Raw genomic sequence first — 26,073 nt, 5'->3', positions numbered from 1 at the left:
GCGTTACCTTGCACACCTTCCTATTTGATGTCTTTTACGGACAAAGTGGTGCTTTGCACCTGTACTTCATTCTTGCCAAAGGTTGTGACCCCTTTCTATCTGGGTCAGTCCATCACACTGCCCACCTTCTTTGCTCGCCCGCATCCCTCTAAAGAGGAGGAGTGTCTCCCCATCTGGAGCCAAAAAGAGCATTGTCATACTACTTTGACTGCACAAAAGAGTTCAGAGTGGACAACCACCTCTGTGTGAGTTACCTGGGAGCTAAGAAAGAAAGGGCAGTGCAGAAAATGACCATCTCCTGAGGTTCCGGGTTTTTAGGAACCCGGTGGTGCCAGGGGATCACACCCGAAGACCTCTGAGTTCTCCCTGTTCCGGACCACAGAAACCAAGAGTCTTCTAGGTGAAGTCAGAGACCAAGTTTTATTGGCTGCAACCAAGTAACATGTGTCCTAGAAGTACGACAGCACGGGCCGTAAGTTCTCAGGAGACTGTTCGTTTTTACAGAACCAGCCTTCTCCTTTTATACACAGTTTTACACTTCAGGCAAGAATTCTTGAGTTTATGATATGGTCATAGACATATTTACACAATAGAGCAAAACGCAAAGTCATGACGGCCAACCCATATTTTAGATGTCCAGTTTGTGATAGATGACCCAGCCCAGCCCGGAATTACAATCAGATATCGATGAAACCCTAATAGAACAGGGCACCTCCTTGTCATAAAACTGGCCATAAACAAGGAACATGGACAGGTGTATGTGTGCAGAAAACATGGTCTGTAGTTGGTGAATGGTTTATGGCATGTTATGTATTGATGCTATCTCATTCGGCCACTGGGCGAGGGGCTGCCCAAACAGGTTTGGCTGGAGGCGGTAGAGTCAGTTCGGCCAGGTCATGGGGAAGTCAGCTAAGGTGGACGTGTCCTTTCAGATCAAGCTCGACCTTAATCAATTGACTTATATGAGGGCAAAGCACAAGATGGATGCCGTTCACAAAATGGAGTCCAAGGGATCGGAACTGAAACCACGATTTAAGGGTGTTAGCATTGCCCAATCATGACGCAAATGCACAGGGATAATGTCCTAATCATTACCGGTCTGCCGATACCAAATTCGTCATGGTATGATGGCATTTTGTGACACGAGTGTTGGACCTCTGTACCATATTACAGCAGGATCCGAAATTCCAGAACCACACTCCAGCTGGGTCGTTCTCTGCATTAAAACCTGCTACGCCCCTGAGGGATTAAGGGCCCTTTCCACCAAGGGAAAGACTGCGACTACAGCCTTGGCTCAGGATGTTCCAGTACTAGATATCTCTGTCAGACAGTAACGTGGGCATCTTTGCACACATTTCTCAAGCACTACTGCCTGGACAGTCCGGTCCGCAGGGATGGGCATTTTGCCCGTTCGGTCCTACAGGACTTCCTAGTTTGAGGTATTGGTCCGCACCCAGCGCCGGGATGGTAGGGCTTGGGTATCTAATTCAAAGATAAGGAATCTGCAGCTAGAAGTGTCCATCAGATGAACAAGTTATCTGTTAGAGACTTTATCTAACTGCAGATTCCTTACAGCCCCACCCATGCCTCCCCGCTTTTCGCACTAATGTTGTAGGGCTAGGGTTACTCAACTTTTCAGGGCCCTAGTTTTGCACACATCTACGTCAGTTACTTCGTGCCTCTGTGATTCTGGCGTGGTAAGAAACAAAAAGTACGGATATCTGCATGCTAGGGTGGCGCCTATATAGGTACTGCAAAGTTATAACAGATGCTGCTGACATCGCACGGAGCTGGATGGGGCCACCCAATGGTGCACGCAGTGGGTATTGCTCAGCAAAAGTTTCTGGATCCAGCTTGACATCTGGGAAATTCAAAGGTAAGGAATCTGCAGCTAGATAAAGCGTTACCAAAGGTAAGTAACTTGTTCTTTAAGGGTCACAAGGCAATAGGGTGCATCAGGATGCGCATCTAGCCCCTGAGCTCAAGCACTTTTATTCTGCCTTAGACTCGCAGAAACACATAGTCTGGAGGACGCTGAGACTTACCTAGCTCATACGCCTACGGACTGCATCCTCATGGATGACGCCCTGCAACTGGAAGGTGACATCCGTCCAGATGAGGTGCTGGCAGCTATAGCTCGACTGCAGCCGAGCAAAGCCCCTGACGAGAACGACTACACTTCTGATTTTTACAATACATTTGCTACACAATTATCCATCATCCTTGAATGCCTCTTCAACTTCTTTAGCACGACGGGCTCACTCACAGACCCCATGAGAGAGGCCTCCATCACAGTGCTCCCTAAGCCTGGGAAGGAATCCACACTTTGCTACTCATATCGCTCTATTTCATTGGTAAATGTTGATGCTGAGATCTTCACTAGTGCACTGGTGGTCCGCCTGTCTCCCTACATGCAAGGTCTGGTCGATCCAGACCAGGCAGGGCTCATCCCCTAGAGAGGCTGTAGCGATTACCCCAAGACAAAACTCCCTGCTCGCGCATAACATCACTTTTGCTCTCAGTCAACGCCAAAAAGGCTTTTGACCAAGTACACAGGGCATATCTCCAATTAGTGCTGGCCAAAGCAAGACTTGGGGCCTGGTTCCAACTCTGGATATGGTAGTGTTTTACCATATCCCACAGCTACAGTAAGAGTTAACGTGCTGATGTCGGGATCCTTTAACATAACAGAAGGTCCCCAGTAGGGGTGCCCTCTATCCCGCCTCCTCTTTGCCCTCTATAAGGAGCCGTTTGCAGAGAGGATTTGTAAACATCCGCTCATAGCAAGCATCACTATTGGGCGCCTGGAACATATACTCGCTCTCTATGCTGATGATGTCATGATAGCCATTGCACACCTCACCCCCCCCCCGCCCCCCCCCCCCACTCGTACTGGAACTAGAGGCCTTTGGGAGGGTCTCTGGTTTTAAAGTTAAACTTGAGAAATCGCAGGCTCTCAACCTTACCAATCCACAAGGTAGCCAAATCCAGCTATAGCGCCTCTTTCCTTTTTCATTGGCAGCCTAAGGGGTAACTAACTTGGGCCTGCAATTGCTCTCCTCGCTAGAGTGAACAGGGGAGCGTAAATATGCTGCTCTACTCTCTACTGACCAATCTGATCTACAGTCCTCGAAGGGAGGCTGTAGGAAGCTGGGTTTCTGTTGCAGTAACTCCCCCACTTTTTTGCCAGACTACTGATGCACTTTGACTTGATGTGCCCTGGGTCCCTGCCAATCAGATTCCCAGGGCCTGTGTTCTTTCCCCGTACCTTGTTGTACCGCCCTCTCTGGCCACATGTCAGTCCCTTGTAAAAGGTACCATGGGTGCAAAGGGCACTGTGGCCAGGGAAGGCGACTAAGGGCTGCAGCAGTTATTGTGCCACCCTTAGAAGCCCTGTACCTTTACACACACACACTGCCATTGCAAGCTGCGTGTTTTGGTGCAGAACAAAGTGAAGAGTCAATCTGGCACACATCCCTGTGTGCCATGCCTACAAACCACTGCCCGGGCATAGATCAGTCACCCCTCTAGCTCAGTGCACTATACCAGTGGTGAGGACGCAGGTACATGAGCCCTTTACCCCTACAGTGTCTAAGTCAATTCTTAGACAGTGTAAGTGCAGTGCTGCCATTAAGAGTATATGGTGCTGGGAGTTTGTCATTACAAACTCCACAGTACCGTAATGGCTGCACTGAAAACTGAGAAGTTTGATATCAAACTTCTCAGCACATTAAACCCACACTGATGCCAGTGTGGGATTTCATGAAAAATGCACTCAGAGGGCATCTTGGAGATTCCCCCTGAAAAACGACCAGCCTCTGGTGGGTTCCCTGACTGGTACACACCAGCCAGCCCACAACAAGACAAGTTTCTGGACCCCTAGGGTGGGAGCCTTCACTCCCTGAGCCCAGAAACAACACCTTTCCTGGTCAAGGTGTTCACACCTCCCCCAGGCCAGGAAGAGCCATCTGTGGCAGGGGATCTTCAATGGCCTTGCAGCCTTTGTAATGTGACCCCCCCAGCCTCTCCTGCTAATGGGAGCAGGCCTCCTTCCTGTCTCCCCTCCTTTTTGGCGGGAAGACAGGCGGGGGAAAAATTTGCCAGCCCAGAAGATGTGCCCACCTCTGCCAACCCCACCCCTCAGGTGGGGGAGGCAAGGTGAAGCCCACTCTTCAGTGCCCGCCATCTTGCAGATGGCAGGCACCCCCAATCAGGATTAGGGATTGTGCTCACTCCTCCACGTGGGGTGACCACACCAAGGGTGTAGTCACCCCAAGGTTAGTAGCTCAGCGTTTACTGATCTTGAGACCCCTAAAACGCCCATTAAATACAGTATTTAGGGGGCATCCCTGAACCAAGAAGGCAGACAAGAAGCCAGATAAAAAGAAGAATGACCGAACAGCTGTGCCGAAACTGGCAAGAGGAGGACACCCTCTGACTTGGTCCCAGCCCTACCGGCCTCTCCCCACTTAGAACCTGCAAAAATGAATCTCCAGTGTGTCCTACAGCCAGCAGCCTCAAGAAACCAGAGGACCTGCCCTGCCTTCAAAAGAAAAGACTCTGTCTCCCGTGAACACCAGATTTGTTCACCAACAGACTCCAAGTCCACCAAAGTCTGCGAGTCTTCACTACTCTGCACCCAACGCCCATGGCCCGAGTTCTAGTTCCCCAACACGAAGAGGAGGTCTACCCGGAGCTCCTGGCCCGAGATCCGTTGACCCCTTACCTGCCTCAAGCCTCCAGCCGACGCCTGCAGCCTCAAACCGGAAGCTCTCTCCAACCGCGATCAGTAGTTGGTAAGAAGATCTGACCCTAAAAGGCACCCCTGCAACCAACGTCCCACAGCCTTGGGTGGCCCAACCAACAGTGCCTAACCAACCCCAAATATCCCAACATACCTCTCCAAGTGGTGTTCGCACCCAGAAGACCTACTTCCCCGAGCCTGCAGTGTATTTGCAAACTGGAGACTCCCCATTGAGAGCTACAGGGCACCTGATGCAAAAACAGCACTCTGCACCCGGCTGCCCCAGTGCCGCTGAGGCTGCACCTTTTGTGCTGGCTTGAACCCCCATTTGCCCTGAGCTTAAGTCCAAGAGCTTTGCCCCCACAACCCAGTGGCCTGTGCATTAGCAGAGGACCCCTATCCCCAATTAGATAGCATTGGGCCTCAGCACTCTGCACACTGCCGCCTTAGTGCCGCTTAGGGTGTAACCAGAGTGCATCCTTGACCCTGGGGGACCCCTGAGTCTACCCCCAGAATACCAACTCCCACAACCGAATACTTATCTTTGAACCGATAACCCTATTTTCCTCCATAGGATAACATTGATTGTTTTTCTGTGAAAAGTTTCTAAGTGTGGAGTTGGAAAATCTAATAAACCCTTTCAAAATGTAACTAAATAAAAACACTTTTACTTACCTGTTTACAGGAAATCTCCCAGTGTAGTATCCAGGTATACTACACTGTGTAAGAAAAGTAATCTGTAAAGTAATCTACCAGCAGGACATTGGACAAAGTTCTTCCTAGTCTCCCTGCTATGACTCCTTCCTCCCCTCCTTTCCTATAAACTTTCTCAACTTCGCTGTTTGTTTACTGGACCTTACTACGTTAATGTAACTGATATAATTTGTAAAGCAATGTTGCCCCAGTATTGGAACTTTCATAGATTCCCAAGATTTTGTGTCATTCCCCGGCGTCGGAATGGGAGTCTCTGTAACAAAAACTAACATAGCAGTAGGTACAAAAGAGAAAGGAAAGGCCTAGGCCTCATTCCCTTTTGTAGCATATCTGCCTCTTTTTGTAAAAGAGACCAAACTAATAATCAGCCAATCAGAAGAGCCTCACCCCGAAGAACCCTCCTGAAGGAACCTCAGAGCCTCAGATTTTCTACCGCACGTTGTGCTTAGGGAGTCTCCTTTGAGCTCTGCTCAATCTCTACTCTTTCAAGTGGTTTCTACAGGATTTCTCTTCAGGATTGTTGGCTGTCCCTTCCAGGATGTCTGATAAGGAGAAGAAGAAGGCCCTTTTCAAGCCATGTTCCACCTGTGGCAAGAAAAGATTGTTTGTTGAGGACAGGCATGAAGATTGTATATATTGCCTGTATCCTGATCATAAGGCTGCGGACTGCAAGATCTTCCTCACCTTTTCTACCACGACCCTCCAGGACCGTGAGGGTTAGCTTCTCATCTGGCTCCAGAAACTGAAGTCCAGAAAATACACAGTCTCCAATGACCGGGAAGAGTCTTCTTCAGCCTCATCTTCAAGAAGGTCAGTTAAAAGTGGTAGGGCTTCCCCTTCACCTTCTGTGGAGCGTCTAGCTAAGGCCTCAAAAAAGACCCCCAGAGAGTCTGAGAGCCAGGGTCCGGTCGAATCTCCTCACCACGGTGTAAAGGAGAGGGAGGGACCATCTACACCATCTTCTGGGATGAAGACTGCTCCAGCCTTCAAAAAACCATCTTCTCAGTCTTCTGAGAAGTCCGACAGGAGTTCCAAGTCATCGACGACAGAGCTGAGTAACAACTCCATCGTCGACGGGATTGTCGACGATACTGTCATCGACGGAAAGGATCACTATTTCTATGAGACGGATTACACCAGACATGACGTTTCCAAGGAGGGTTACCCCCTTTCCTCCAGCTCTGCTGTTAGAGGAGGATGATGACGACTCAGAGGATGAGGATCAGGACTCATATGGATATTCACACAGTCCATCCCAACTTCTAGTATAATGTCAAGAGACTGATTCCGAAGGAGAGTACCTGCAGGAATGTGCGTATCAACATTCTGCTCAGCCACATGAGTATACGAGGCAAGAGATGGTATCTTTTCCATCTTCTCTCTTGCAAGATCTCTATAACATGCTACAGGATTACAAATCCAGATGTTCACAGCCAGTTTCTATTCCGACTACTCAAGCCCTGCCTGTCCCTATGACCCCTGCGATGGTCTCTCCTGAGTTGCCGACTCAGGTGATGTCTCAGCCGCAAACACCGGTTACGCAAGTACCTTTAATGACACTGGACATTCACGATGATTCCTCAGATGAGGATCAAAACTTTGATGGCAGGCCTAATCAAGGCTTAGAATGGGACGAGTACGTCATCCTGGACCCGGCTTCGCCATGTCCTGATCTGGTGGACTCCCCTCCAGTGGATATTGGGGGGTTCCATAAGTTGATGGAAAGGGCGTCTAGAAGATTCAAGCTACCAATGCCTTCTGTTGCCACCGAGTGTTTTCTATATGACTTTAAAGAGACATATAAGAAAGGTACTAGATCTATCCCTATTGTTCAGGATGTCTGGGAGGAAGGCCTTAAAGCAATGAAGAACCCAGCTACGGTGGTACCTGTCCTACCGTGCCTGGAAAAGAAATATAAGGCGCCCGAGGATGGTCCGGCGTCTTTGACGGGACACCCAAAGCTGGACTCGGTGATTTCACAGGCTGCACAGAGGAAATCACACAATCGGCAGCTCCTTTGACTACTCCTCCAGATAAGGAAGGCAGGATATTAGACAACGCTGGGAAGAGATTTTCTTCAATGGCTAGTCTTTTGGTGTAGGCAGCAAATGCCTTGGCGATATTAGGCAGGTATGATCGCCAACTTTGGTGTGACATTTCGCCTCATTTGGATCAACTGCCTCAAGAAACAAGAGGTGATGCGAAGAAAATTTTACAAGAAGGGGAAGCAATGTCAATGGAGGTAATCGATTGTGCCATGGACATCGTCACAACAGCCTTTCGATCGCTAGCTGGTGCAGCAGTTCTAAGTCGCCAGGGATGGCTCCGGGCGACTTGGTTCAGACCTGAAATCCAGAATAGGATCCTGGATCTACATTTTCATGGCGAGGCGTTGTTTGGGAAGCATATCAATGACACTCTCCAAGATATCAAGAAGGATACTGAGACAGCTAAGTGTCTGGGTACACTTCAGTACCGAAAAGCTCAGTTCAGAGGTGCAAGGGGTAAGAGTACCACGTACAGAGGCTCATACCAGCAGCAACGGTACTCATCGTACGTATCAGGGTCACAGCAATACCGCCAACCTTATCAGCAAAGACAATCTCAGACCTCGAATTTCTCTCGATCATATAATAGAGGAAAACAGAATTGCCAAGGACGTGATACTTCCAAGAGACAATAGCAGCATCCCGGCTCTTCCTACTGTGCCCACCTCCACAAGATCATCGGTAGGAGGCAGGGTATCTCAATACCTTCAGAACTATGAGACCGTTGGGTGCTAAAAATCATTCGAAAGGGCCATACTTTGGAATTCACACAAATCCCACCATCCATGCCCCCAGCCGCCATCCCATCAAGACAGCTGCGTATCCTGCGGCTCGAAGTTCATCAGATGCTCCTGAAAGGTGCTGTAGAGCCGGTCCCCTCCTCTCAAAGAGGGGAAGGATTCTATTCCAAGTTCTTCCTGGTGAGGAAGAAGCTAGAGAAATGGCGCCCCATTTTAGATCTCAGGGAGCTCAACACCTAACTCATTTCCTTATCCTTCTGGATGGTCTCCCTTCAAGACATACTACGTCTCATCAATCCAGGGGTTTTCATGGCCATGCTCGATCTCGAAGATGTGTATTTTCACATGCCTATTCACCCTGCACACAGAAGGTTTCTATTGTTTACAGTAGCCAAGAGCCACTTTCAATTCAGGGTTTTACCCTTTGGGCTTCGCTCAGTCCCAAGAATCTTCACCAATGTGCTGGCACCGGTGGCAGCGTTTCTGCAGAAGAATCACTTTCAGGTCTTCCCTTACCTGGACGACTGGTTGCTGAATGCTCCGTCCAGGGAGGTTGCGAGGGAAGCAGTCAACGCGTGTACAAACCTTTTTTCAGAATCTCGGTCTTACTCTCATAAAGGAGAAGTCATCTCTGGTTCTGTCCAGGACTCCACCCTTCCTGGGGGCCATCTTTGACTTAAATCTCAACAGCTTTCCCAACCTCAGAAAGACAGGAAACACTGCGAACCATGGCAATGGTCTTAAGAAAAAGAAGGTATCTTTCAGTACACCGTTACAAATCCCTTCTGGGAGTGATCTCCTCATGCATCCCTCTAATCCCTCTCTGCAGATTGAGGGTGCGTCCTCTTCAGGAACAGCTAGATAATCAGTGGAAGCAGAATCACGGTTCATTCGACGACAAAGTGACGATCACTTCGGCAATGAAAAAAGCTGCCATTTGTTTACACCTTTCCCCCCATTCCAATGATCCCGAGGCTTATCAGGAAGATCAAAGTGGAACCATGCAAGATGATCTTGATAGCTCCTGCTTGGCCGAGACAGTTCTGGTTCACGGAACTCCATCTGTTGTCGCTCGTCCCTCCTCTTCATTCCGGACCTTCTCACGATGTCCCAGGGGCAGATTTGGCATCCTGATCCAGCTTCATTGCACCTGACAGCATGGCTTATGAGCAGCGGGAATTCATGAACCTTCCCATTTCGAATGAAATAAAACAGGTTCTCTCCCAGGCTAGAGCCCCTTCCACGAATAAGACTTACTGTCTTAACCCCTTCGATGCTCATGACGAGCTCAGCTCGTCATGAGGTACACCTCTTGTGTGCTCATGACGAGCTGAGCTCGTCATGAAAAAGAGGATTCAATAACTTTCAGCACAGGAGGGGGATCAGCTTAGCACCCAAGGTGTTAAATGGAGAAGATTTTGCATTTGGTGCAGGAAAGAAGGCGTTGATCCTTTCTCTTCTCAACCTCATCAACTTCTGCCTTCTCTTTTGTCCTTAGCCAAGACTAGACTGGCACATTCATCCATAAAGGATCACTTAGCGGCAATTTCTAGATACAGGCGTTCAGCATCGGCACCTTCTCTCTGGTCTTCAGGAATAATTAAACAGTTTCTCAAAGGATTGTTTAGAGTTTATTCCCCAGTGAGGCCTCCGCCTCCTACTTGGCAGCTGAATCTGGTTCTCACACAACTTATGAAGGACCCATTTGAGCCTATAAATCGGACGGACATGAAATTCCTTTCATGGAAATTGTCTCTTCTTCTTGCCCTCACATCGGCAAGACACATTGGGGAGCTACAGGCTGTTAGGATTCAGGAGCCGTTTCTCCAATTCAAGAGGAATACAGTAATCTTAAGAACTAATCCGAAGTTCATACCTAAGGTACCTTCGGATTTTCACCTGAATGAGCCAGTGATTCTTAAATCTTTCTTTCCTCACCAGCAGAGAGGTCACTGCATTCTCTGGACGTCCAAAGGTGCTTGAAATTTTTGTGGGATCGCACCAAGGAATTTTGTAAATCTTCACAACTATTCATTGCTTTTGGTGGTCCTCGTAAGGGCCTCCCTCTTTCAAAACAAAGTATTGCAAGATGGATTTCCAATGCCATTCTCTATTGCCATTCGACAGCGGGTAAGCTGCTGACCAGCAGAATTAGCTTTATATATAAAGGGTTGACCCAAAGGCACTGGGACCTGGGTAATTCAATATTACATATATAGGGGTCCCAGTTGGAACAAATTCTAGTACACAAAAAAAACATTTTTGAAAAGAATCACAATCTTCAGCACTGTATTTACAGAGAGATGTTTTTTAATTCACATCCTCTAGTGTAGATTGGTTACATAAAAATTCCTCAAAACAGTAAAATTGTTCTTGTTGCCCAAAGGAGAAGGGGCAAGGGAAAGAAGGACAGGAGGGGGGGTAGTGAGGGTAGTGTGGGTATAAACAAGTTGCAAAAGAAATCATAAGTGGTCATTCATACATTTTGAAAATGATACCACAAAGGCATATTCGCATTGCCATTCAAGTAATTACTCTATACATTCATATTCCTATACCAACATATTAAACACAGCCAAAAAATGATCGGTTGTTAGTGGCTAGGTAATAGTGGTGATATGTCGACATTTCAACCCCAATGTTGTAGGCTGATTCTTGCCCTACTGCGGGGTCTTCATCAAGACCAGCAGAATTAGAGCACATTCAACAAGATCTGTGACTTCTTCGACAGTTCTTTTCGCGGGAGTACACATCACAGACAATTGCAGGGGTGCAACATGGAGCAGCGTGCCCACCTTTACGAAGCATTATTGCTTTGAATCCTTAACGCAAGAGGACACGGCTGTGGGTCAGGCAGTCCTGAGGAACCTCTTCCAATAATTGGTAAGCTTTCTGTACTATTCCTCCTTCCTTTTTTCTTATGCACATTTTGTATCTTTGACGTACTGATGGCTATTGCAATGTATATTTATGGCACAAAATGTGCTTTATTGCATACTGCTTGCTACTCTGATACAAAAGCATGGTAATCTATGAAAGTTCCAATACCTCCAGCAGATATGGTTACTGTTACACAACGGCTGCGAAAATCTGAGGCTCTGAAGTTCCTTCAGGAGGGTTTTAAGGGGTGAGGCTCTTCTTATTGGCTGATGAGTAGTTTGGTCTCTTTTACAAAAAGAGGTGGATATGCTACAAAAGAGAATGAGGCCTAGACCTTTCCTTTCTCTTTTGTACCTACTGCTATGTTATCTTTTGTTACAGAGACTCCCATTCCGATGACTGGGAATGATACAAAAGCATGGGAATCTATGAAAGTTACCAATACTGGGGAACCAAAGTTACAGGTAAGTAACTTGTTTTCTTCCTCTGTTATAGCGCTTTATAATCCTTTTGATGTACCTTCTAATGTAAAGTTTCCCATTGTTAAGCGCTCTGATACCACCGGGTCTAGATAGCGCTATATAACCGACGCAAATCAAATAAACTAAAAACTGTTTTTTCCTGAACGCTGACACCTGAGCAACATGGCTGATGACCGGTGGAGCTGCTTGACAGCTAATAAGGAGATTGGCCCTGGTTCCCCCTTGACCGGCAGCTACCCAGCCAGACAATGGGCACAGTTGCTCCTCGTCTCCCCGCTATTACTCCCCTGCCTCCTATGAATTATTGAAATATTGCTTGTGTACTGTACCATACTATGCTCTTGTATCTGATGTAACTTGTTACGCAACAATCCTAAATGTAAAGCGCTCTGATACCCTCTTGGGTCAAGTTTGCGCCATATAAAACTTTATAAATAAAAAATAAATAAATATTAAAACAACCAATGCAAAGTATATGTACAGTATTTCAAAAGCATTGCATTACTAGTAGCTCTACTGTAATCAAATCAAAGTGCATATACAATTCAAACTGTTTACAAACTGCCTTACTACTGTAAAATACTTACTGCTTACCTGTGCCAGGCTTGCTTGGTTCTAGAAAACAAAATAACTAAAAACAGTTTTGTATACAAAACCAGTTGGTCCGAAGTTCAGATTTTGAGTGTGTGATATCATTTGCTGATTGAGTGTGTACAACAAATGCGTAACACTACCCTCTGATACAGCCTTACTGCTCGGCCACACTCCCGCAAATAGAAAGTAAGGTGCTAACTACTTTTACCTCTGCCTACCTTTGAGGTTCCACTGGACTCTATGCACACTATACCTCACTTTGGTATAGCATATACAGAGCCCAGCTTCCTACAAAGGCCCCATTTCCTGGTTGGGTAGGTTGGCGGAGGTTGAAATGACCCTCCTACCAAAGATAATCTATATCATGCAGACCCTACCACTGCATTCACCTCCCCCCCACGTCATTGGTAAGCTGCAACACCTAATTGAGGACTACATATGGGATAGAAAAAAGGCACATATGGCACAGAAACAAGCATACCTGGCTGTGGCAGAGGGTGGCCTGGGCATTCCCCATATGTTGTGGTATTATCAGGCAGCCCAGCTTGGGTATCTGGTAAAAAGGAATATGTCTTGTACTGAGAAACACTGGTGTTTTATGGACCAAGCACTAGTGAATATTCACATTTGGAAAATCTCGCAGCTCCCCAAGCCACACCGGCCTTTAGGGGTTTACATTTCCCCAGTGGTAAGGGTGACAGTAGGGACCTGGGCAGAGTGCAGCTGACAAGAAAGCTATCCACTCGCTTATCACCACAGACACCTAACTTGGGGAACCCCGACTTTCCACCAGCTCTGCAGGGGCAAACATTCCTGCCACGGCAAGAAGCCAATTGTATAAGGCTGCAGGACCTGCTCGACAACAGTGGCCTCATGGACTTCTCACATGTCCAGTCCAACTACGGATTTCGCTCAAGCGAGCATTGGCAAAGGTCTCCTCTCTGATATTTATTTATGCTTTCCTAAACGCCCCAACCGCCAACACTAAATTACCAGCACATCTGCAGTGGGAACTGGAGTGCGACCACCCATTTACCACCAAGGAATGGTCCGACATTCTGCACCGAGTCCGCATGTCTGCCTATTGCACTTCCTTAAAGGTAACCTTACTTAAAATAACGCACCACTGCTATTACACCCTGGTCAGGGTGGCTAAATGAAAACAGGGTGGGGCTGCTGGAGGCAGGGCGGACACTCAGGTACACTGGCACACGTTCACTCGTATTGCCATAAATTACAACGATACTGGACAGACGTCCTGGCAGACATTTACAAGATGAATGAGATTGACTTACAGAGATTCCCTAGTTACATTCTTTTGGGCCTTTCAAATGCACTGACATAATCCCTATGCTCGGCAAGAGGGAAAGCTATTACTCCTGCCCTTTCCGCAGCCAAGCAAGTCATTCTGTCCAAATGGGGCATAGTTAAGACTCCCACCCGACTGGATTGGCAGCATAAGCTTTGGGAAGTCCTTGAACTAAAGAAACTGATGGTGATAGTAGACTGCAAGCTGTCGCAATTTGATAAAACCTGCGGGTCCTGTATACGATTTTTAGCTCAAGATTTTAGGTAACTTTCCTGTCCAACGTAATTGTGCATACATCGCCTCACAAAGCCCAACCATGAAGCTGAACGAGATATGGGAGCAGCGATTTGGACAGTGTTGCTCATCCCTGGGGATGAAACCATTGCATCATCCAGCGCTAGGTGACATCAAACAGACTGCCCGTTCACTTCTTGGGCAGTCCTTTTCACTTTCACCCCTCACCCGCTAGCCTGCCCCTCCCTCCCCCCACCTTCACTGGTTTAATTTTCCTCTTTCTATTTTCTTCATTACCGGCCAGTAGATGTAGGTGAGGTACTGTTTATTTTCTGAAATCTAATAAACAGATTTAAACCTTAGTCATTGAAATACTTCTCATGTAATTTTAAGTATGAGATGTGGCAATACTAAAGGTGCTCCAAACATATTTCAGGAGCATGTACATTGAAGAAATTCCAAGGCCTTCACCACTTTTAAGATTGTTTGATCTTATCGTATGTATCGCCTTCCTGATGTACTGCCATTCAACGGTATGAAACACTTTTCTCTTGCCACCGATACCTGGCGTTCTTAAAAGCAAGGGTGTACACATTTGCATATTTTTTGTTATCGAATTTTGCAAAATTGAATGAAGAGTGCAAAATTATGCTGTCAGAGTAAGGTCTAACTTGCAGGGATCTTGCTTCATTTTTTTTAAAGTGAGGCACCTCTCACATGAACAAGAATGCTTCAAACAGAAATTATCTCCTCGCAACCCAGACACACTAGTGAATAGCAAGCCTTTAGTGCCTTGGAATCTTGCATGATGCTTCATCAATATGAGACTATTATGGGTTCACTCACATTTATTCTCAAGGTTCTGAAGTATTTTTATCTAATTTTCTTTCATGAACTTTATTGGCAGTTATCCTGCTTGAACATCAGCTCAGGCAGCTGTTGGTAAGATAGAGTACCTCTCCCTTCTCCCATTGCTGTATTCTACACAGGGGCAAAAAGTCCAGTTTGTCAAAGCACACTCAAGCACTTCAAAGCAGGCTTTTTGTGATTCACCAGACATTTCCCTGTCCAAAACATGTTGAGTGGCTACTTGGGTCGCATGCATTTTCTGGCATTACACCCTCAGAACCTCTTCCCAGAGTGATTCTCAGTTTGGCCAGTAAATTAGTCTTTACTTCTTGCTGTATACCTAATCTAGCTAATGCTGCCTTCGTTCTTTCTCATTGATATGATATCAGGCAACATCTTAAAAGGCCATTAGAACAAGGGTGTAGGAGTTGAATAAAATTGCTTCCTAACTGTGGGTTCCTCGCTATTATCATTGTATTCCCTCTGATGAGTCTGCGAAAAACACTCACCGATTTACTAATTTTTTTAAGAACTACATTGACAGTTCTGCATATGCACTAATGGCAGAGGAAAAATGAAACATATGACACTTACATTTATGCATGATGCCGGCATTGAGCGTTCTAATTTAACAGCTTTTGAAGCATTTTATGTTCTCACCAGTATGTGGCAGGGTATTCATACAGTGATTTTTCCACACCTTGATTATGGAAAGTCTAACAACTAGGAGTAGCTGGGGGATCCTAACAGGGACTTCATACCAATGAATAATTCAATGAAACCAGCTTTACATTTTGGTGGAAGTATGTCGAAAAAAAATTGGCATTACTACTTTTAGATTTTGTCACACGGTGCAGCATTATCCACTAGGTAAAGCTGTGCCCTGACACGGTAAATAGTGAGCCGAACGCACAGAATGAGTGACCTTAAGTTTTGCCTCTGCTGCATTCTCTCGCCCTGCTCACTTCCCCTTTTCATGTTCCTAGCTTAAATTCAAATAGTTCTATATTGATTTATCTCCATCACAGTAATTGTTAATTCTAGCTTTGAGCGAAAAAGCATGACTTATTAGAGTTTGGAAAAGGTTCCTGTATTTTAAGATATTCAACTTGTGTGTACATTACATGCATACTACTGAAGTAGGAGAGCTCTTGTATATGATCTTCTCTGCCCCTTTAGAGTTATTTCTTTCTCACCATATGTTAGTATGTTAGTTTAAATCACTGGGAAGCAGATTGTTTTACTGGTTCTAATCTTTTGTTGGAATGCAAGAAATATAAAAAGAGTTAATGTTGTTTTTATTTTTATAGGAGCTACCAGAAATGTCTCTCTTGAAATTTAATCAGCCTGAGAGCATTGCAGTTCCTGTCAAACCACCATCAGACCAGCTTTCAAATCTCATAAAAACTTGTTTTCACTACCCAGAATCCTTTGGTCACCCATTTAATCAAAAAAGGTATGCCCCAAAAATTGTTTTTTCAAGTTATACCTTTGCATAAAAAGTTGTTTTGTGTATTTTACTGCTGTGTTGTGATCTTTAGGGCAAAGTATGTAATTTCAGATGGGTACTTATCACTGCATAATCCTTACCTTAGAATACTCCTGAGGCACCAGACTGGATCCGGAAAACTTTTCTCCAGCAGTGATCTGCGCTACTAATTGACGTAGCTCCACATTGACTTTGTACCGCCCCAAAACTGATGGAGCGGAGCCAGACATAAGCCCCACCCCCTACACTGACCAGAAAAGGTTTATTTTAACCCAGTTTCGGACAAACATGCTGCCACTGATGGTAGAGTTTCCAAGTAGCTGTCACTCCCTGTAAGCACTGTGCCCGTGTGACAGTGTGTGTCGCCTGTAACCAATTTGTACAGTGTATCATTTTGTGAATTTTATGAAATTACTGGGAAGTGTATTTTAGCTGTACTTAAAACACTTAATTTTAGACAGTGCAGACTAGCTCTTTTATTTTTACAAAAATCACACACACCATATATCATACATGTGCTGTGTAATGCCTTCTTTCTTATGGCAGGTATTATAAATATGGAAAAACCTGCGAGAGGCACCCCTAATTAAAGCACCTAGTGGGATGACTGTTGTATGATGCGATTGCATAATGGAATTTCTTTACTCTGCAAATTTTTTTGGTTTAATTTTATTTTTATTGACATTCTGCAACCAAAAAAACAACAGACAGCGTTTGGAATTCCCTTCAGTCCCCCTAGTCTGTGCCCCCAGCCCAACGTGCAATTTGAGCCGCTATAAACAGAGTTCAGTCGGTAATCAAACTGCCGCCTTCAGCAGCCACTGAGTAGTTCATTAAGTGTCCGTATGTTTTGGTCAACTATAATGCCATGGTTTTACAGTAATGTTAAAAAAGGAATAAGAAAAAGAAAGCAAAGAAAAAAGAAAGAGAAACCAGAGAAGAACCCCCCCCCCCCCCTTTCCCACCCACAAACTGGTGGGCTTGTGGCCCTGTCCTAGACTAGAGACTATCTACGTTCTGGACAGTGCATGACTCATGAAGTCGTAATGGGGTTATCTGGAGCTGTGAGTCGGAGGAGATGACGGTACCTCGGGCATGTTATTTCATTCATTTCTGTAGCCAGCAGTGAGGGTATCTGTTGCCAGACCTCCTTAAAACTTGTAGTGGAATTGGTGAGCGAGGCCTGTATCCGTTCCAGCTCTATAATGTGCCACAATCTGTGTAACCATCCGGTGTACGTCGTTGGTGTCTGTGTCCCCCAATGCGATAAGATGTTTATATGTTTTGGAGTGCTGCTCCAAGTACTAGTCCCACCTGTTTCTCCCTTTTGGATCGTAACTGGTATGTCAAAGGGTTAGGCAGTCCAAGTACTACGTAGACAGGAAACCTTGGGATCTGTGTCTCAAATTGTCTGTCCACATCGTCTAGAATGGCATTCCAGTAGCCTGTTATTTGCTTGCATTTCCAGGGGATGTGGGTCAGCGTGCCCTCTTCCCCCCCACCCTCTCCAACAGGTCAGACTATGGTCTGGGTTCCCTTTATTGAGGCCGACAGGTGTCAAATACCAATATGTGGCAATCTTGGCGGCGGTCTCTCTGCTAGCGGTATTCCGCGCAGTGTGATTGGCGCGGTAATAGATGTTCTCCCATTTTTATGTTGAAAGGTCCCTCCCCAGCTCCCTCGACTATCTTTTGCGTCGTGTGTCCCCACAGACCAGACAGGACACATGCAGATTGTGGTAGGTGATCCTTTATTTGTTACAATAGCTTTGTTGTGCGGCGCGTCCTGCCCCCTGACCTCTTGCTCCGAGGTCCTGATCCCCGACTGCCCTCATCCCCTCCCCTGACCGGATGTGGTGTCCGGTGTCCCTGTCCCCAGGCCCTGAGTCCCCAGGGTCCTAGTGCCATCGTGTGGGCACGACATCTCCCCCTTTGTTGCAAACAAAAGTTGTTCGCCCGCTGTCCCGTGGCTCACGTCAGTGATGGGGAGAACATGTAGGTGAAACAAAAAAAAAAAAAGAGAGAGTGAGAGAGTGAGAGAGTGAGAGAGTGAGAGAGTGAGAGAGAGAGTGAGAGTGAGAGTGAGAGTGAGAGAGAGAGAGTGAGAGTGAGAGTGAGAGTGAGAGTGAGAGAGAGAGTGAGAGAGAGAGAGAGAGAGAGAGAGAGAGAGAGAGAGAGAGAGAGAGAGAGAGAGAGAGAGAGAGAGAGAGAGAGAGAGAGAGAGAGAGAGAGAGAGAGAGAGAGAGAGAGAGAGAGAGAGAGAGAGAGAGAGACTGACTGACTGACTGACTGACTGACTGACTGACTGACTGACTGACTGACTGACTGACTGACTGACTGACTGACTGACTGACTGACTGACTGACTGACTCTTGGTCTTTTTGCATTCTCTCCTTGGTCGTTGTTCTCCATATTCTGGTGCATGATCTCTCTGCAATGTCTCTCTGGCCTCTTCTTGTTTTGGCATCCCTGTTTCTTCTTCTAATTTCACTGCCTTGAAATGGGAGCTGTTTCTGGTGACTTCTCGTTGGCCAGTTGTGGCTGTGATCATGGGCCCATTCACTTTTACCACTACTGCTGGTTCTCTTGCAAATGCGCTGTCTGACTTTTTTATCTGTCGCTGTTTCACAAACACCATGTCTCCTTCCTCTATCCTTCTGTTTGTTGCGTGTCGTCTTTGATCCGCGTATTCCTTCATCTTTTCTTTCTGCCTCTTGTCTTTGGCGGCGATGTCTTCCTGGCCCAGGTTTTTTTTCTCTTCCATCTGTGGCAGACGTGTTCTGCTCACTCGCCCTAGTACCAATTCCGCGGGACATCTCCCCGTGGAGCTGTGGGGCGTGTTTCGATAGTCCCTCAGTACCTGGCATAGCGCTTGTCCAATTGATATGTCCGTTAGTTTTGCTCTTTGTACCGCCTTTTTGATGGTCCCCATGAACCTTTCCGCCATTCCATTTGCTTGCGGCCACAGGGGCGTTATGCGCCTGTGATATATGCCTAGGTATGTCATAAATCTTTTGAATTCTTCGCCTGAGAACGGTGGGCCATTGTCTGTTTTTAATGTCTGTGGCGAGCCCCACGCTGCAAAAATGTCATCCAGCACTGGTAGTGTTGCATTCGCAGACGTCGACGACACTGCCTTTACAATGGGGAACCTTGAGTATTCGTCGATCACTACTAGGAAGTAATTTCCTGTTTCTAGAGGCCCATAGAAATCTGCAGCCAGCTCCGTCCACACTGCTGTTGGTAGGGGAGACATTTGTAGTGGTTCTGGTCTTGGAGGTGACCCGATGATTTGACATATGTGACACTTTGTTATCATTTCTTCCACCATGCTGTCGAGTCCTGGGAACCACACTTTTTCTCTCAGCATCTTTTTGTGGCCACCATGCCCCGATGTGACTCGTGTGCCAACTCCACTGTCCTTTTTCTCAGCGACTGAGGCATTATTATTCTCGTGCCTCTCATTACTGTTCCATTTTCACTTTCTGATAGTTCCTCGTGTATTCTTTTGAATGCCAGCAGTTCTTCTTTGTCTACTCCTTTGGCTGCATTCATGTCGCTGTTTACATGCCTCCATCGTTGAGTTTTGTTGATCCTCATCGCCTCTTGCATGGTGTCGTCCTGTTTCGTTGCTCGTTCCAGTTCACTCATTGTTATTGTCGCCGGTGTGCTGAGTTTTAGTGCAAAGTTGAGGTATTCTTCTGCCATTGTGGTCACTTGGGAGTTCTGTGGCAGTGGGTGTCTTGACACGTAATCTGCTGGATTTTGTTCTTTGCCTGGCTTGTGGATGATTTTGAAATTGTAGTCCATGAGCCTTATTCCCCATCTTTCTATTCTGGGTGGTATCTTTGCGTTTGGGTTACCATATATCGTAATTAGTGCTTGATGATCTGTTACTATCGTGAACGGTTTTCCGTATACGAACATGTGGTAATGTTCACAGGCCCATACCACCGCCAGACTCTCCTTTTCCGGTTGTGAATACCCTTTCTCAACCTCTGTCAAACTCTTGCTCCCATATGCGACGATGTGTCTTGGGGAATCTCTCCCCGGTTGATGTTGCGCTAAAATTGCTCCCAGACCCACGGGGCTTGCATCCACTGTCACCTCTGTGCACAGTTGCGGGTCAAAATAGGCTAAATGATCCACTGCTGTCACTGCCTTTCTTATTTCTTCGAACCCTTTGTCACATTCACTGGTCCATCTAAAATTCTGTCCCTGTTTCGTCAGTTCTCGCAATGGTGCGCTGACAGTGGCAAAATCCTTGATGTAACGCGAGCAGTAGCTCGCTAGTCCCAGAAACGATCTCACTTCTGCCACGTCTGTGGACTTTTTTGCCTTCTCCAAAGTTTCTACTTTGCTGTGGTCTGGCCGCATTCCTTTTTTGGAAAAGATGTGACCAAAGAACACCAACTCATTCCGCCCCAGCTCACATTTTCTTCGTTCAGCGTTAGCCCTGCTTCTTCTAGGTGTGAGCACACCTCTCTTAGGGCGGTGTCGTGTTCCTCATCCGATTTGCCAAACACCAGGATGTCATCGCTATAGTTCAGACTGTTCTTGACGGGCCTGATGACTTGCCGAATTGTCTCTTGAAATATTTCTGCGGCTGACGAAATCCCAAAGCTCAGGCGCTTGTATCTAAATAATCCCAGGTGAGTAGAGAATGTCGTGATGTACCGTGATTGGGGGTCAAGTTCCAGCTGGTGGTAGCCCTTGTATAGATCTAACTTTGAGAACCTTCTTGTACCCGTGAGGCAGCTAATCATATCATCTAGGTGTGGGCCTGGGTGTCGCTCTCGTTCAATTGCCTTGTTTGGAATCCTCATGTCCACGCATATTCTTATTTTTGATTTATCCTTCTTTGGGACGGCCACGATTGGTGATACCCACGGTGTTGGACCATCTGCTGGCTCGATGATGTCTTGCTGTAGGAGGGCCTTCAGCTCCTCCTCCACTTGTGGTTGCAGATGTATGGGCACCCTTCTGTGATGTTGCGCAACCGGCCTCACCGTTTCGTCAATGTGCAGTGTTATCTGCCGCCCCTTCAGTTTTCCTAGACCTTCTGTCAGTTTTGGATATTCTTTTAAGATGTTTTTTTTTTCCGCCATGTGGTATGTCATTTCCATTAGCCCCATCACCTGTGCTGTGACGTTGCTCAACAAACATGGCGCGGGGATGTCTCCTTTGAGTACATGTATCCGCTCCGTTGTCCTTTGGTCTTTGTACCGTAGTTCTTCTTTGAACTTTCCCAAGTTGATCACTGGTCTTTTTGCCCCCCACGTGAAAACTTTCACCCGTGACGGCGTCAGGGTTGGCTTTATTTTCATTTTTTCATACTCCGAAACGCACATGATGTTGCACGTTGCACCACTGTCCAGAACGAAAGTGGCGTCATGTGGCCCCACTTTTATTGTTACTGACTCTGTTTTTCGTATCTTTTTCTTGTCTATCAAGCATATTGTCTCATTTCCTTCTTCCTCATCGTCTTCAGAGTCCGTTGCGCCCTCTGTCATGAGGTATAGGCGTTCTGTTTTTTCTTCTTCATATTCCCCTTCTGACTCTGCTGATGAGCCTCTCACTTCAGTCTCGACGTGTCTGATGTGTCTCCTTGTCGACATTTTTCCTCTGCTCGTTCTTCCCCGGTCGTTCCTGAACTGTGCTCCTCGGCACACACTGGCGTAGTGGTCTCTTCCGTTGCATTTTCTGCACGTCTGGCCAAATGCAGGGCATGGTCCTCGGTGTGGGAATTCCAGACCACATCTGTAGCATGTTCCTTCTTGCGGCTTCCTTGCTGGCTGATCCCCTCTGTCTTGTCTCCAGTTTCTTGTTCTATCGTTGCTAACCATTCTATTGATTTGTTCTCCACCTCTTCCTTTGCCACGTTCTATCACTTGAGCGTGTGATGTTGCTCGCGCTTCCGCTCTCCCAAGTGCAAGGATGTTCTCTAGGGCTATCGGTTCTTTTAGTATCCTTGTTCGGAATGCTATGTCTCGACAGCCTGTTATTATGAGTAATCTTATGGCCTGTTCGTTGTCAAATTTCTCGAACTCGCAGTGCGTCACCAGTTTCCTCAGCCGCGTTGCGAATTCGTCCAATGATTCCTCAGCTTGTTGAAAAGCAATCGTGAAGCTGTATCTCTCAAAATCCACATTTCTCTGCGGATCGAACTTGTCTGTTAAGCATTTGATCAGTTTGTCATAGGTGTCAATCTCCTGCTTTGGTAGCGTCACCATCAGGTCCTCGACCTCATCGCCCACTAGATTTACAAGCAGTCCTCGTTTCTTTGTTTCTAGGACGTCTGTTGCCTCTGCATAATTTTCGAACCGTCTGAGCCACTTCTCCCATCTTATCCCTGTCTGTGGTTCAGACAGACTAAATGGCAATGGCCTTCTGTATTGTGAGCTTTGTTTTGCGTCTGCCATCACTTCTTTCTACTTCTTATTATTTTTTGTTATTCTTTCTCACTTTCCTTTGTCTCACTTTATTTCTTATGTTTTGTTTACTCTTTTATTCCCTTTCTTCTCCTTTATTGCATGTATTTTAGGCCTCTGCTTGTTCTGTTATTGCTTTAATTGCAGTTCCATCTCTTTCGGTTTCAAAATCGGCATTTTTAGTCCAAACTCGATCTCTTCCTGACTTAAAAATGGCCGCCGAGCCGTTCTTGCTTCTTATTGGTTCGTTTGCCTGCTTTTAAAATGGCCGCCGCTGATCACGCGGGACTTCGCGTCCACTCTCAGCGCTGCCTGACTTCAAGATGGCCGCCACCTCTATTCTCGCTTGTGATTGGCTGCCGCGCCTGACCCCAAAATGGCCGCCGAGACTCTCGCGAGAGCTCGCGCTGCCTTCTTCTCTTTCCAGTCTTTACTTTCGCGCTCTTGGCTGCTTTGCTGGGCGCTTACCGGGGGTCGCTCGATCACTTTCCTGGTCCTCCTGCAGCGATCGGGGTGGGCTCCCGTGTCGCTGCCGCTTCATTGACGTCCCTTTTTGCTCCTTCTCTGGTCACAACGCGATCCAGGGTGGGCTCCTGGTTTAAAATCGCCTTTCCTTCACGTCGGAGTGTTCCGATCCCGCCTCGTCGCCAGTTGTCGCGTCGTGTGTCCCCACAGACCAGACAGGACACATGCAGATTGTGGTAGGTGATCCTTTATTTGTTACAATAGCTTTGTTGTGCGGCGCGTCCTGCCCCCTGACCTCTTGCTCCGAGGTCCTGATCCCCGACTGCCCTCATCCCCTCCCCTGACTGGATGTGGTGTCCGGTGTCCCTGTCCCCAGGCCCTGAGTCCCCAGGGTCCTAGTGCCATCGTGTGGGCACGACAGCCGTGTGCATCCTGGGAGCCTGTGGGCGTTGCATGTCATAGAGTTCAGAGATCATTTTCTTATCTGTCTTCTTTGTCACTAGCCAGAGTTCAAACTTGGTCAACTTCCTGCTCACCTTGGGCTGCACCTCTGCACTAAGAAGCCAGTGGTGCAGTTGCAGATAATGAAACCTCTCTGTTTCGAGGGACCATAATCTATTTGTAGACCGGGGAATGAAATAATCCCCTCTAGGTCAAAGAAGTGGGCCGCCACATTGCACTCGGTTCCCCGCCATCCAACCAGGTGTAAATTCTTTATTGTTAAATAAAGGAGTCATGGGGAGGGGAAAGATGACAATCTTCTTTTCGTGGCGACCCCGTCCCACACCCTGAGTAGTGTATGTGTGATAGGTGAGCCCCAGAGGTTCTGCAGCCTATCCATACTTTTCTGGGAAGGGACCTTCCACAAGGAGAGTTTTGCCAGTGCCTGACCTTGAAACAACCATATCTTTTCTGACTCTGGCCTATGCCATTCTACTAGGTATCGAAGTTGTGATGCCCTGAAATATTCCAAAATATTTGGTATATCCAAGCCTCCCGCCTCAGGCCATAGGTAGCTCAGCTCCATTCTCATCCGGGGACATGCCCCCGCCCATACAAACTGTTGGATTGCTTGTTGCATTAGCAGACGAGTGCCAGCTGGGGACCACACCGGTAGAGTCTGAAAGAAGTAGAGTGCTTTGGGCAAGATGGACATTTTAATTGCTGCAACCCATCCCAAAAGTGACAGCGAGTGATGTTTCCAGTTCTGCAGCTCCTTGTTAAGCGGAGTATTTCATTTACAATAGTTAAGCTTAACCGTTTGCGCCACAGACGGAGCCAGCTCTATCCCCAAGTATGGGATGGACGGCCAGACCTGTATACCAACATAGTTGTCTCTTCCTGGCACCTCTAGTGTCTCGGGCTGATTGAGCCATAAGATCATCGACTTCCCGACATTTACTCTGAAGCCTGACACGCACCCGAAGGATTCCAATTCTTGTAGGAAGGCCGGAACCGATCTTTCAGGAGGTTCAAGGGAGGCAATTTTGTCATCCGCATAGAGGCTGATCGTGTGATCCCCGCCAAAAAGGGATGACCAGGATATCAGGGTTGTCTCTTATTTTCAGCGCCAGAGGTTCAATTTACGGCGCAAAAAGGAGGGACCACAGTGGACACCCCTGTCTTGTCCCCCTTTGGATCTCAAAGGGGCTAGATGACATTCCTTTGATTCTAATAGACGCCGTAGGCGCACTGTAGCTGCTCCACACCCAGACCCTGAACCTGCCACCCAGGCCAAAATGAACCAGGGTTTTATCTAGGAAGTCCCGGTCCACCGGGTCAAATGCCTTTTCGGCATCCACCGAGAGTTGAAGAGCAGCCATATCTGTACGATGGGCCTTATCTATAAGATGTAAAATGCATTTGGTGTTATTGCTGCTCTGTCTGCCGTGGATGAAGCCGGACTGATCAGGTTCAATGACGCCCGGCATGAGGGGGCCCTGCCGTGCCACTTGTATCCCGGTGAACAATTTCAAGTCCACATTAAGAAGAAACACAGGGCGATAGGAGCTGCAGAGTGATCTATCCTTCCCTGGTTTTGGCAGGACCACAATGGATGCCACCAGCATCTCCGGGGGAATCGTTACTGGCCCAGTAAAGGAATTAAAGAGCAGTGTTAGAAGTGAGGCTAAGACCTGACAGTAGGTTTTATAGAATCCGGCCGAGAATCCGTCTTGCCCCGGGGATTTCATAAGCTTCAGGCGCGAGATCGCCCCTAACACTTCGTCCACCCTTATCGGTGACTCAAGCGTATCTGCGAGCTCTGGGTTTAGGGCCTCTATGTTAAAGCCCTGTAGGTAGGTGGTGATGTGAGAGGCTGATGGGGTGTCCCCTCGATAAAGGTCATTATAATCAATGGGGTGACTCAGTACACGTCAGAGAACCTGGGTATCGATCAGTAAAGAAAACAGTGGTCCTAGACAAATCTTATTTAAACATATCATTTAGTATAAATAGATGCGTATAAATGACTTTAAAAAAAGGCACACATGAAAAAGTAAAAAAGTAAGGCAATGGGCCACTTCAAAATGACAGATTATATTCCATTTATTTTAGTCATAATAAAGAAATATTGTTTAAATCAAAAGGTTCAAGCGCATGATATACAGTTGTACATGTACTTGACGGTTGTCATCAGGAGAAAGGAAAAAGTGTGAAAAAATGTGTGCTCTGGAGAAGAATATAGGAGAGGAAAGGATTTCACAGGGAGATAATTCACATGAATTCGAGTAGAAGGGACCTGGCAATATGTTTAACAGAAAATGGTCTCCCTTTCTGAAATTCAGGCCTACCCCTATACATTGAATACAGTATACTTTATACAGCAGTGATACTCGTTCGTTGTCACAGTGTAGCCACATCTGTGATTTCAGGATGGGGTGTAGGCCTATTATGGGGGTTCGTCGACGTTTCAATCCTGGCGCAAAAGGGTTAGTAAGATCCTCTGCTATGGGTCTTCATCAGGACGGGGAACGGGGGTTATCTGAAAATAACCGTCATAGTTCAGAGTAGTGGCCAAATGTACTTTAAAAATTGCCTAATTGAATAATGGATGTGCCTAAGGATTAAAAAGCTCACCAAGACTCTCAGTGCAG

The 26,073-nt window shown here is 46.8% G+C and overlaps 1 protein-coding gene across 3 annotated transcripts in view; it reads left to right on the top strand.

Annotated features, from left to right (window-relative positions):
• TRAPPC8 (trafficking protein particle complex subunit 8) overlaps positions 1 to 26,073 on the top strand; it is a 1,294,567-nt gene that overhangs the window by 1,149,792 nt on the left and 118,702 nt on the right. For all 3 annotated transcript variants that reach the window (XM_086965686.1, XM_086965689.1, XM_086965688.1), the window contains one exon: positions 15,905 to 16,050. In XM_086965686.1, the coding sequence (XP_086821812.1) occupies positions 15,905 to 16,050 (146 nt within the window). The remainder of the gene's footprint in view (positions 1 to 15,904; positions 16,051 to 26,073) is intronic.

The sequence above is a fragment of the Lissotriton vulgaris genome, chromosome 4_1, assembly GCF_964263255.1.
Source record: "Lissotriton vulgaris chromosome 4_1, aLisVul1.2, whole genome shotgun sequence".
In the NCBI taxonomy this organism is placed as follows: domain Eukaryota; kingdom Metazoa; phylum Chordata; class Amphibia; order Caudata; family Salamandridae; genus Lissotriton; species Lissotriton vulgaris.
Note: the sequence above shows the minus strand (reverse complement) of the source record. Positions and strands in the feature narration are given on the sequence as shown.